Below are 13132 nucleotides of genomic sequence, written 5' to 3' on the forward strand. Positions count from 1 at the left end.
GAATCATGTCGATACCATTTTGATTTTGCATATTGGTGAATGTTACGAGAAACAAGTTGACAAATATTGTAAAAGCAACAATATTTGGGAGGCTTACACCAAAATCATATCATACCAAGTACAAAATGTAGTACTTGGACATGTAGTTAAGCTCTAAACAATTCAAATACCTTCACAAAACATTTTTGTAATCATAATCCATACACATCAATCATAGTAATTGCCAGTCATAACACCAAGATTTGTAAAAGAAAAAAAAAATCTTTGCACCCTCAAAAGCTAACAGATTCGATTGGGGAAAAAGTAGCATCATCATCTTGTATACATAATGAAACATCAAGCTCTAATCAACTCAAAACATGTATACTTCTCTATTTATGACCGACCTCCTAAACATTACAGCTGTGCATCAACATCAATAAGTCGGACATTTTCATCTCATTTTTTTACCTCTTTAATTTCAATCAAGGTTTTGCTTTCGATGGAGATGTTACCAAATGATGCAATGTTGCTGCCTGGATGATTGTACTCGGGTTTGAATTTTGCTCCCGGTTTCTAAGAGAACTCGGTTGCCGAGATCCAAAGGTCCGCTCCACGGGTCGCCACTTCCGCGGTAGAAAACGAACCAACCGTGTTGATGTTACCAATAAAATCACACCCGTAACTATCAACAACCTGCATTTGACACCAAAAGGAGTATCAGCAGATAGCAGACAACAGACAGCAGATTGATATTAATCTATTACCATCCAAGTAAAAGCCAAAGACGGGAAGTTGGACTTTCGGGCAGGCGTTCTCCAAGAGCAAGCATGCCAGCAAGTACACCTGTCACAATTGAAGCCACAGCAGCACATGTGGACACAACAACTGCTCTACCATGCTTTAATCCACGGGTCTGTTTATATAAATAATATTCTTTGAATTAGCAAAATTAGCAAAAGGGCAAAATGGTAAATGGAGTAAAGGATATTTGAGAGACCTGGTAAACAAACCCTGAAGCACTGCAGCATATACTGATCGAGATGCAAACAGGAACAAGCAATGCGGAGAATCCCTGCTCCAGGAATACAAATCCCATTTTTGAAATTACAGATGCAATCCTGCATTCGATAGATACGAAGGATTATAGAAAAGGGCATTCTTGTCTTTTGCATACAAAATTTGTTCAGGCTGCAGATATATATGGTACTTGAAAGAGAAAAATACCCGAACAAAATGCCAGATTCCAAGCCGTATATGATCTCCTCAACAACTTCAGATTGCATCTGCATAAAATCCCAAAATAGTAAATACACATAAATACATATATATATATATAAAAGATTATATAAATTTTTATTGAAAAACAAGGGTACTAACCAGTTCTTGCTCTCTTCGCTGACGTCTGTAAATACGAAGCCATCCATTCAAGAGTACCTACATTACATAATACATATACAAAGAGTCAAAGATGTCTCTTTTATGCTTACATAAAATATTGGTAATTTTTGTACAAGTAAATAAATAGATCTCATTTAAAGTAAAAACTAATAATATTAGCATCAAAAGGACAAATAAGTTGAAGAATAAGATACCTACAAACAAAAATGCAACACCACATGCCACCCAAGGCAAGTGTAAGATAGATATTGAGGAGGCCTTTTGCTCCTCTCCTCCAGCACCAACTCCTGCATGCATATATAAAAAGTAAAAACCATATACATAAACCTCAAGTCATGATAAAACTGACATATACAGAACATATATTCTTAACACTCTTAAGTTACTTATAGTTATTATAGCACATTACCAGATTAGCTTATATAGTTTTGTTAGAAGACAACTTTAGAGACTCACATTACCTATGGTGCCAAGGCCAGCCAAGGTAATACCCAGCCAATCAACAGCATTCATGACTTCCTTCAGGTAGAAATGAGAAAACACAGATAGAATTGCAAGACCACATCCCGAAACTGGTTGAATCACAGAGACCTAGATCACAGATATATAGCAAATTATACATGTCATTTATGGATGCCTATTTTCCCCAAAAGGGTATAGGAATGATATTCTAGATATGTATGGATGAGTAAGATGAAAGAGAACTTCATAATTATAGAGAGAGATGTTTGATCAAGAAAGCTTACAGGAGCTAGAGATAATGCGCGTAACATCAGCAATGCCCCAAAGATATCCATGATAAAGCCTATCAGCCATGGCTTATTAGAAGCATATGCTCTTACCACCTACAAGATAAAAGAATTGCATATCAATTTCAACCCAAAATTCATTATCCACACTTGAAATAAGTCAAAAGAAGACTCTTTCATACAAAACAAGTTGATCTAAGATAGGAGACTGCTGAAGAATCTTGTCATATCCTAAACCCTACAATAGATTCATAAGTTCATATTGGGGATATGACAATTTGACCTACCTACAACTAAAAACTCATTAAAATGACAGAATCAAAACACAATTTCAAAGAGAAACTCAAAATTGATGCACAGTATCATCACTGGATCAAGTATGAGCATTCTTAGGAAAGAATAATGACTTAAAGATTCAATGAAGTGAATTTCTTTACCTATTTATGTGGTCATGTTTCTGTTTGTTACCAATTTATTCAACAGATTGGATTTCTTAACCGTTTATGCGTTCATAAACTGGTAAAACTTTTGGTAACAAATCAAACTTGGCTGCACAAATTGGTAAGAAATCAATTGTTGTATAATTTGGTAAACTCATATAACTTGTAAGTCCGCTGCATAAATAGTTATTACCCCTTCTTAGGGATATAGCTTTTCAATTCTATCATACTATTTATCAAGAAATGAACCTATTTTCACATCTAAAATATGTAAATCTAAAACCACATTACCTAATTTCCAAATGCTTAGTGTAACCGATTTGCAAAATAAATCAAGCGAGCAAATGGAGATGGCAGTGAACTCTCAATCAACAAATTAACATTAACATGAACTATGCACATAAGACCACTAGCAAAAGGCGTAGATCAAGAGCTTAATTATCTACAAAAGAAAGATGCATGTATACACAGACTACCGACAAAGAGAATGGATGCGTAAATGAATCATGCCTTGAGTTTGAGAGAGAGAGGAGGGAGAATGACAGTGCCCTTCTTCTGGAGAACTTTTCCGATGTTGTTACCGGCTGTGGCTGCTACCGTCAGGAAGATCGATTCCCACATCTCACTTTCGAGAGCTCTCTTTCTCTTTCTCTTTCTATTTCTCTCTCTCCCCCTCTTTTCGGTCTATAGACGGACGCGTTGGATCATGTATGTTGGGTCGATTGCCGGAATATGCCCCAACTTTCATCTGCTTCCTATTTTCTAATGAAAAAAATTAAAAATTAATAACATAAAAAGTTAAAAACCATTATTTGTATATTTATTTTATGTTTTAGCCTAAAATGATTATTTGTTTTTTATTTATGTTTTAAATTTATGAAAGTAATGATATATGAAATTCATTAATTTTTTTTTTTAATTTGATATTTTTTAACGACAAACAAGCTTATAAAAATGGCTTGAAAGTTGGTTTACTGGGTGTATCTTGTTTCTCTGAAGGTTAACTGCTTCATTTTGAGGGCTTGTATTGGTAGAATCCCCACATCGAAAGCTCTCTTGTGTAGGTGTGTTTTAATTGACGACTCCTCTTGTCCATTGTGTTGCGTGGATGTTGACGAGGCGAATCACATTTTCACTGGCTGCTCTTTTTCTCGAGATGTGTTGGTGTTGATTATGAGGTGGTGCAATATTTCTACTCGTGATTTTACTTCCATAAGGGAGATGATTGAGTTTGCGGCTAATTAGCGGAACTGTCCAAAAAAACGGAAGATTATTGTCACCATCTTCTACAGGACCCTTGGTTTATTTGGAATGCAAGAAATGATAAATTATTCAACAAAAAATGTATTTATCCGGCCAAATTGGTAGACGAGGTGTTCTCTTTAGTTTTTAATTGGGTCAAATTTAGAGGTCGTTTTGGAAATTGTAGATGGATTGATTGGTGTTGTCTTCCCTTTAATATTATGTAATTTGGTTTTGTTTTGTTCTATATAGTTTCTTTCTGTGCAGTGGTTAATAAAAGTGATGCCATTACCAAAAAAAAGTTCTAAGGTTAACAGTGAGTTCAAAAGAGGTTTGTGGAGTAGGGTTAAGTCAAAATTAGCACATTAGCATGTGGAAGAGAAATTGTATTTTATACCTCTCTCTAAGTTGAAATAAAACAAAATAGAAATATGTAACCTTCATATTTTAGTAATATGAAATATATAAAACATATTTTATATTAATATACTGAAATATAGTTATAATGGTATAAAATAATGATTTTCTGGACCTAAGTATGTCATATCAAATATAAGCCTGGATAAAGCAAATTTATATCATTATTTATGTAAAATTAAGATGTTCTCAATGATATATTTAACTTTGAATTGGATATTCCAGGATAAATATTATGATTAAAAATCAAACTAAGCAACTTTAGTTATTTATAAAAATAAAAATTATAGTTAAATAACATTAAATCTATTATTTATTGGATGCTAAAAACATGTACAAAAATGAAAATATATAAAATAAATTTATTAAAAAATTCAGATTTAGAGACATAAAAAAAAACCGAAAAAAAAATGGTTCGTAACAATGAAAATTGTAAAAAAAAAGTTGTAAAGAAAACTAAATTTTCTTGTTATAAAAAACTATGTCTCAAATAAAATTAAGATTTAAAAATATATAAAGACTAATTGTAAACATTAACATTTTCCAAATGTTATTACACTGTAGGTAAGAGCACATCAACCTACAGTGTTATTACACTGTGCTTCAAAGAGTCAAACGCTGCTTTATACAGTTCACGATCTCAAACCAATTACCACAATTGTCATACCGCAACTCCTGCCTCTACCTGCACACCACTTGCTCGATCCGTTCTCTGCACGAATAGCTCAATCTCTTCTCTGAATTTCTACATCTCAGGCCAATTACCACCATCGTCACATCTACCTCCACATGCGCGCCACTTGCTGGAACTGTTCTCTGCACTGGTTGCTCTATCTCCTCTCTCTATTTCTATGACCTCATAGCTGTCAGCCACACCTCACCCATCATAAGGTATTTTCTTCTTTGACATCTTTTGAGCATCTTCAAAGATTTTTTGGGTCATTTTCCTTTCCTTCTATGTTCCCATGTCAAAATTTTGTGCTCATATGACAGAAAAAAAATGGGAATAAATTAGGGCTAAAGTTTCCATGCTATTCTATTGAGTCTGTATCAGAATTTTATGTTCGTATGATAGAAAACCATGAGCAGAAATTAGGGCTAAAGTTCCCATGGTATTATGTTGATTCTATAAATTAGGGCTTAAGTAAAAGTAGACCAGCAATAAACAAATTTAGTAAAAAAAACTATTGTCGCCTTCAATCACCACAATCTGTTCATCTTCACAGTTCCATTCTTGCAATCGACTTTCGACTTCAGGGGTCATAAGAGAAGCAAGCAGGATAGTGGTCTGAATGGAGCTCCCAAGACAGCAAGACAAAGGTAAAAATTCCTCATTTTAGTTTATTCTTCACAGATTCATTAATCTCAGTTCCCAATTATTAATTAAATGCCTTAATTTCTCTTTCTCCCTGAATAACATATTGAAAGTGTACTTATATAATCAAATTTTCCTTTAATAAACAAAAATACCAGTTTTGTTTCTTTGCTTTCTGCCATAATGCATTTTTCCTTTGGTAAACAAAAAGAAATATTAGCATCAAAGTTTGAACAGTTGTTAAATTTGATTTTTATTATGTTACATGTAAATGATTTATTGCCCATGTCTACATTCTTAGCCATTAAATGATTGTTTCAGGTTCCTTATATTGTTATCGGTTGCTTTAGTTCTATTTCCTACCTTTGGATTTCAAAAAAGGTACCCTCTAATCCGTGCTATGTATAATGTGTTGTTTTCATCGCTTATTTTGCTTGGCCTTTTTTCTTTACTAACTGATTTGTTTTTGCTATATCTTGATGCCTCTATCTTATATTGTTATGATTTTCCATTATATTAAAAGCCAACTTATTTCTTTCACCGATTCGTTTCACAACAATATGCAACAAAAAAAGAAAAAGCTTAATCATAATGATGAACATCCACTTGAAAATTATGTTTCTTCTCCACAATCTAGCCCACATGCTTTTTCTGATAGCCCATCGAGTTCTAAATCAACAAAAAATTGTGTGTCAAAAAGGCTTATGTGTACAAAACTTTCAGTATTCAAGGACTCTCATATTTCAACACCTCATGTACAACAACCTCATAATTCTCAATCTTTTAATTCAGGTGATAGTCACAGTAACAGAATCAATGGTATGTCTAAAAAATATCCGTCTGCCATTCTTCTTGATGGGGTTTCTCATGTGTATGCATGATATGTTCGCCACCTGCTTAAGCATGACTCAGATGTTATTAACTATGTTGTTTGTCATGTTTTCCAGGTCCATCTACTGCATATTTGGATTTGGGTGATTGTGACCAAATCTGCGAGCATTGCTATGCATGCTTCTGGTATGCTGAATGACAGAAAGGTCTTCCCGAAAATCAAAGACCTAAATATAGTCGTTGTTGCAAAGGCGGTCGGGTAATGTTGCCGCTACCAAGGCAGCCTCCAGAGATAATTAACGAACTCTTTAAAGATAAGCACTTTATGGAAAACATCCGTGCTTATAACATGATGTTCGCCATGACTTCATTCGGGGAAAAAGTGGATGATTCAGTTAATAATGGGTCAGGGCCTTATGTATTCAAGGTAGAAGGGCAGATTTCTCATTAGATGGGATCTTTGTGTCCACCAACTGATGGTAATCCAAGGTTCTTGCAAATGTATATCTATGATACTAATAATGAAGTTTGCAACAGACTTCGTCATTTTAGTGGCTCTGAATTTGGCGATCTAAAACCAGAAATTGTCAAGACTTTGATTGACATTTTAGACAAAATCAATGATTTAGTCAAGCTATTCAGAACAGCTAGAGATATATGTCTTCACGAACAACCTCAAGAGTTCATGGTCAGGTTATATAGTGGAAACCAAATGCGCTATAATGCTCCTACTCTGGGTGTGCTAGGCGGAATTGTTTATGACAGCGGGCCTACATGTAAAAATGATTTTGACATAATAATCCGCATGAGAGATGGGCGGCCTTGAAGAATAAATAAGTTGCATCCTTTGTATATGGCGTTGCAGTTCCCGTTACTGTTTGTTTTTGGTGAGCATGGTTGGTCGATCGAGCTTAAGCAAGTAAATGATGGATGTATAGGTGATAAGCAACTAACGATGAATATGTTTTACAGCTTTCAACTACATGATCGGTTCAACATATATGCATTGTTACCTAGAGGAGGCAGGTTGTTCCAACAGTTTTTAGTTAATGCATATATATCTATTGAGCAAAATAGATTGGATTACATTGAATCAATGCAAGATGTTTTTAGGACCGAGTACCTTCAGGGCGTTCATGATGCGTTATTGAAAGGTGATTCTGATGGACATGATGTCGGGAAAAGGACAATATTGCCCGCCTCTTTTACTAGCGGTCCTAGATATATGTACAAGCATTATCAGGATGCCCTTGCTATATGTAGAGTACATGGAAATCCTCAATATTTTATAACATACACTTGCAATATTAAATGGCCAGAGATTTCAAGATATCTAGCACAATATCCTGGAATGAAGGCTGAGGACAGGGCTGATATTATTGCTAGAATATTTGAGATGAAGGTTAAGGATTTTATTCACTATTTGAAAAATGAAAAACCTTTCGGACAAGTTGTAGCAGGTAATGTCATTATTAACTGGCATATTGTTCATCCATTACAATATATTGTCTCAAAATATTATATCCTTATCTTATGTTTTTTTTCTTATGAATGCAGAGCTGTATACTATAGAATTCCAAAAAAAAGGCCTGCCCCATTGCCATACTCTCCTGTGGGTCTCACCTCCATATAAAATTCATACCCCAGAACAGCTTGATCGGTTTATTTCTGCTGAAATCCCTGATCCAGTCGTTGATCCTCAACTCTACAAGATTGTCACTGAGCTTATGATGCATGGACCATGCGGTCTTGCAAAGATGAAAGCACCATGCATGTTTGATGGGGTCTATTCAAAGCATTTTCCAAAAAAATATGAAGATGTCACACGGTTTGATAAGGATGGGTATGTTCATTATAAGAGAAGAAATGATGGGTGCTTTGCAGTGAAATATGGAATCAAACTAGATAATGGATATGTTGTCCCATACAACAAAAATCTTTCTCTGGTTTTTCAGGCTCATATCAATGTTGAATATTGTGGTTGGAGTATGATGATTAAATACTTATTCAAATACATTTCCAAAGGAGCTGACCGTATTAGAGCCAAAATTACTAAATCTCTAGGCGAGCCTTCTGATAAAGTTGATAAAAAAGCGAGCAACATCAATGAGATACAAAACTTTGTAGATGCTAGGTTCATTTGCCCTCATGAGGCAGCTTGGAGGATATTCGACTTTCACATCCATCATCGAAATCCTGCCGTGCAAGTGCTAGCAGTTCATTTGGAAAACATGCAAACAGTTACGTTTAAGGACAAACAACTATTACAAGATGTTGTTGATGATCCAATGATAAAGAAAACAACTCTTACACAATGGCTAAAAAACAATCAGATTGATGACAGCGGTCATCATCTTACTTATCTTGATTATCTATCAAGATATAAATGGATTGCTCGAGGGAAGGATTGGTGTCATAGAAAGTCAAAGAAGACGCCTCCTATTGGTTGATTAATCTATATTCCTCCAACATGTGGTGAGCTCTTTTATCTAAGGATGCTTCTCAGTCACCAGGTTGGATGTCAGATATTTAATGATATTAAGACAGTAGGTGATGTCATATTTCCAACTTATCGTGCTGCATGCGAACAATTGGGCCTACTTGGTGATGAGAAAGAATGGACATATGCATTCGATGATGCTTCTAGCTGGGCAACTGCTGAAGAACTCAGATCCCTGTTTGCTCACATGCTTATATTCTGTGATGTTGCAGATCCTCTTGCTCTATGGACAAAACAATGGCGGCAAGTGAGTGATGATATAGTCCAAAGAGCAGCTGCAGATTCACATGTTGTGAACTTACATGTTAATGAAGTTGACTTGCAACAGTATGTATTATATGAGTTATAGATCTTGCTAAATTCTAATAACAATTATTCCTCACTTTGTGATTATGGTTTGCCTATGCCTCCACCGCACTTGCTTGCAGAATTAAAAAATAAATTGCTCATGGAAGAGAGAAATTATGATAGAGTTTCTCTGAGCCAAAAAAAGGAATTTATGGTGTCTGCGCTTAATTCCGAGCAACATATTATTTATGAGACTGTTATGAAAGCTTATTTGCAAAACCATGAACTGCTTATGTTTGTTTATGGACATGGTGGTATCGGTAAAACATTCCTTTGGACCACAATCATTTCTGCGCTCAGGTTTGCTGGGAAAATTGTTTTAGCAGTTGCATCTTCTGGTATTGCATCTCTTTTGCTACCCTCAGGAAGAACAACACATTCTCAATTCAAGATTCCATTGGACCTTACCAATAACTCCATCTGTAGCATAAGCAAAAACACACAGCTTGCCCGTTTGCTTAGTGAAACTGCACTGATTATTTGGGACGAGGCACCAATGACAGATCGAAGATGCTTTGAGGCATTAGATAAGACACTTAAAGATATACTTAATGAGCCAACGCAACCTTTTGGTGGAAAATCAGTGCTGCTGGGTGGGGATTTCAGACAAACTTTACCTGTAAAACCTAAAGGGAGCAAGAGAGACATCATAGAGTCATCTATAGTTGAATCGTCAGTATGGAGCCATTTCAAAGTATGTAAATTATCAAAAAATATGCGGCTTCTTCAACCTAATCTAAGTACCAAAGAAAAAGAAGAAATTGCTACTTTTTCATCATGGTTGTTGCAGATAGGAGATGGACGTGTTGGTGTAGATGATGAAGATGATCCTACTAACACCAAATGGGTAGAGATACCAGAAAAATATCTCATACCAGATCATGAAGATGCTCTTAAGGATTTCGTTCGCTTTATATATGACGAAGACATTTTTCATAATCCAACAGCAACCATGTTCTGTGACAAAGCCATTGTTTGCCCTAAAAACGAAACTGCAGATGAAATTAACAACCTCATATTGTGTAATCTGCCAGGGAAACCTATTGTTTATCTAAGTTTCGACTCAATTATTCCACATGCGAATGATAGAGGGGATACGGAGGTTCTTTATCCGTCTGAATATTTGAACCAACTTAACTTTAGTGGTTTCCCTACTCACCATCTTCAACTAAAAGTTGGTATTCCAATCATGTTACTCCGCAACATGAATCAGATGGAAGGGCTCTGCAATGGAACTAGGATGATCATCACACAGCTTCTACCAAGACTTATTCAGGCAGAAGTCATCACTGGAGTTCAGATAGGCCACAAAGTTTATATACCTCGAATCACTTTGAATCACACTGATAAAGAATTACCATTCATTTTCAAAAGAAAGCAATTCCCGGTCAAAGTTTGTTATGCCATGACGATCAACAAGAGCCAAGGCCAGTCTTTAAACAAGATAGGAATTTATCTTCCTCATCCAATTTTCAGCCACGGGCAATTGTACGTTGCACTATCTAGGGCTACATCAGCAGCTGGTCTCAAAATACTGATTAAAAGACAAGAGGACCAGCCATCGAATTGTACAAAAAATATTGTCTTCTCAAATTTTTTAGCAAAATTAGAATCTTCACAGGTTGGTAATTAAATGCTTTTGTGATTTATTGCTTAAAATGTTAAAACTTAATGAAAAAATTTACGTAATGACCATTGTTTGGTACTTAGTATTAGAGTTACTTCACTCAAAAATCACATTTAATTGAATTTTCATTTATTGGGAAAAACAAAATTCCTGATTTGAAGCTCTTTCTATTTTAGGCTGTAGATATGGAGCTTCTTCTTCGTTGACTTAAAAAAATCACCTTCCGCAGCAGTAGCACCGATGATGTTGGTAATATTGAAGTTTGAAGATAGAAGTGGAAGAGATCAAACAGTTGCAAGGTAATTATGTGACATAATTTTATATAATATATAAGTAATAGAGAAAAAAATGTAACTAAAATATCTTTATTGGTTATGTTTTGAAATTATTTAAGTAAAAGGAAAAGAATGTACAGACTTATAAACCCCTCCTATTGCTTTTTTGGTTTTTTTTAGTGCTAATGATGTTGCACTCTTCCACATGTTTATATAACCAAGAGAACTTTTTATTTTATTTTTTCTTGGCAGTTTTTCGTGTTCTACTTTTAATATACTACAAGAATGCAGGTCATAATTAGGAGAAATAGGTAACCGATGTGTCATTTACTTTTTTACCCTTCATGCTTTTGAGTCTTTTTTGGTTTTGGTCCAAAAAATGGTCTCTTTCTCTTTACTGTTTCATGTAATTAACCTCATTGACGTGGCTTGCACCTGCACACATGGGCTTTTTGGTCTTTTCCTTCTTTATAATAAAAATTACATGTGTAAGGCACATGAAAGGGGTAAATAGACAAAAAAAAATATTATGAAACAGTTAAATAGGGACCAAAAAGGGAAAAAAATTGGTTTCTTCTATAAATCATGTTTCTTAAAGTTGTTATGCTAATAGAGCAGGGGTTTATGTTTTCTTCTATTCTAATTAAAAATTTATCAGGCTATGAAGATTTCAGGTACTCATATATGATGTTGCACTCTTCCATGGAGAACCAATGATCATTTTATGACTTTGTATGGTGAAATAATGAAGTGGAAGGCCATGTATTATCCCGTATATTTTTTACTGTTTAAAATAAAAAAAACTGGTGAACCTATAATACTCGGTAAAATGATGTTTTTACACTAAAAAAAGAATAATGGTCTTTTTGTACATTTTTAAAACGTTGTTATCTTTTTAAGTCGTTCTCCGTAATTCCAATAGGGTTCCACCTAAAATGAAAAAACATTGTTTACAATATTCCTACTAAAAGTAACATTCAGAAAAGTAACATTCAGAAATTCAAACTTGAAACCATGGTTATTTAATTCTAATATTCATACTCTAGAGCTTTAACAAATAAATTAGAGTTGTTCATTTGCAATCAAACAAAAGATGAAACAAAATATATTTGTTAATTCCTTTTTTCTGTTCCATATATCAATTCAAGTAGAAAACAACCAAATACAAATTTTTTGTCAAAAGACCTAAAATTAACTTTATTGCTTTACAGCTGGTTAATCATGAGTATTAAATTGACTTTAGGCTTGATAACTATACAAAAAATAAAAGAAACTTAATCACGTTTTTTTAGATTTATTTTTTTTTATCTTCTATTTTAAACCTTAATACAAAAATAAATAACTAAATGATAAGCCTTATAACTTAAATTAGATAACAGAAAATTTAAAACTATAAATTAGATGAAAAAAAACAAATAAATAACAATTCAACTCTTATCCCTAAAATCAACAATTCAATTTATTATCCCTAAAATCAAAAATTCTATTTAAAAAAAAAAAAAGATTATCGCATATAGCAATGCCCATGCTTCACTCACTGTTTCCTCTTTCCCTCACGCAATCTTCCAAGTACGATAGAACCAGTAAGCCTTATCCCTCTTTTCCTCACGCAATCTTCTAGGTACGGTTCTCTTCGATCTCGATTTGGAGATTTTGTGATTTTTCCACCAGCCACTCCTTATTACCAGATAAAACACTTCATGCGAGTTCATTTTTTCCACATATCGGCTTCCTGTCTTCCAGGTTAGTTCTCTTCGTTAATTAATTTTGTTGAATCTATGTTTGCAATATATTCATGCCTAATTATCATATCAATATATTAGTCTTACAAGTTTTTCAATTTTTTTTAGGGTTTTAGTCTCTGAATTATTGATTCTAATGTGATAATGAAATATATATACACAACTACATAAACATTGTCCTTTTATACCTATAGGTACTTATAAAGAAAACGTTTAAAAGCTTAAACCGATTTTTTAATGCTTATTTCTGGAACTGCAAGAAATTT

General features: G+C 34.2%; 3 protein-coding genes across 3 annotated transcripts; 2 read left to right on the forward strand and 1 right to left on the reverse strand.

Moving 5' to 3' along the window:
- Positions 1–263: 263 nt before the first annotated feature.
- Positions 264–3309, reverse strand: LOC145003183 (magnesium transporter, putative (DUF803)). The gene is made up of 9 exons (XM_078962314.1): positions 3080–3309; positions 2127–2225; positions 1842–1971; positions 1579–1667; positions 1360–1416; positions 1207–1265; positions 980–1100; positions 747–895; positions 264–675 (listed from the first exon to the last, which is right to left on the reverse strand). Exons 1-9 carry the CDS (start codon positions 3188–3190, stop codon positions 465–467), a joined length of 1026 nt encoding a protein of 341 aa, XP_078818440.1. The 5' UTR covers positions 3191–3309; the 3' UTR covers positions 264–464.
- A 2999-nt stretch (positions 3310–6308) lies between these two features.
- On the forward strand, positions 6309–12023 carry LOC145001273 (uncharacterized). Its single transcript, XM_078960642.1, has 3 exons — positions 6309–7834; positions 7932–10843; positions 11026–12023. Exons 2-3 carry the CDS (start codon positions 9278–9280, stop codon positions 11053–11055), a joined length of 1596 nt encoding a protein of 531 aa, XP_078816768.1. The 5' UTR covers positions 6309–7834; positions 7932–9277; the 3' UTR covers positions 11056–12023.
- LOC145002324 (uncharacterized) lies at positions 7228–8824 on the forward strand. The gene is made up of 2 exons (XM_078961620.1): positions 7228–7834; positions 7932–8824. The coding sequence occupies exons 1-2, from the start codon at positions 7228–7230 to the stop codon at positions 8822–8824; spliced, it is 1500 nt and encodes a 499-aa protein (XP_078817746.1).
- Positions 12024–13132: the final 1109 nt, after the last annotated feature.

The sequence above is a fragment of the Lactuca saligna genome, chromosome 6 (genome assembly GCF_052625555.1).
Source record: "Lactuca saligna cultivar CGN05327 chromosome 6, ASM5262555v1, whole genome shotgun sequence".
In the NCBI taxonomy this organism is placed as follows: Eukaryota; Viridiplantae; Streptophyta; class Magnoliopsida; order Asterales; family Asteraceae; genus Lactuca; species Lactuca saligna.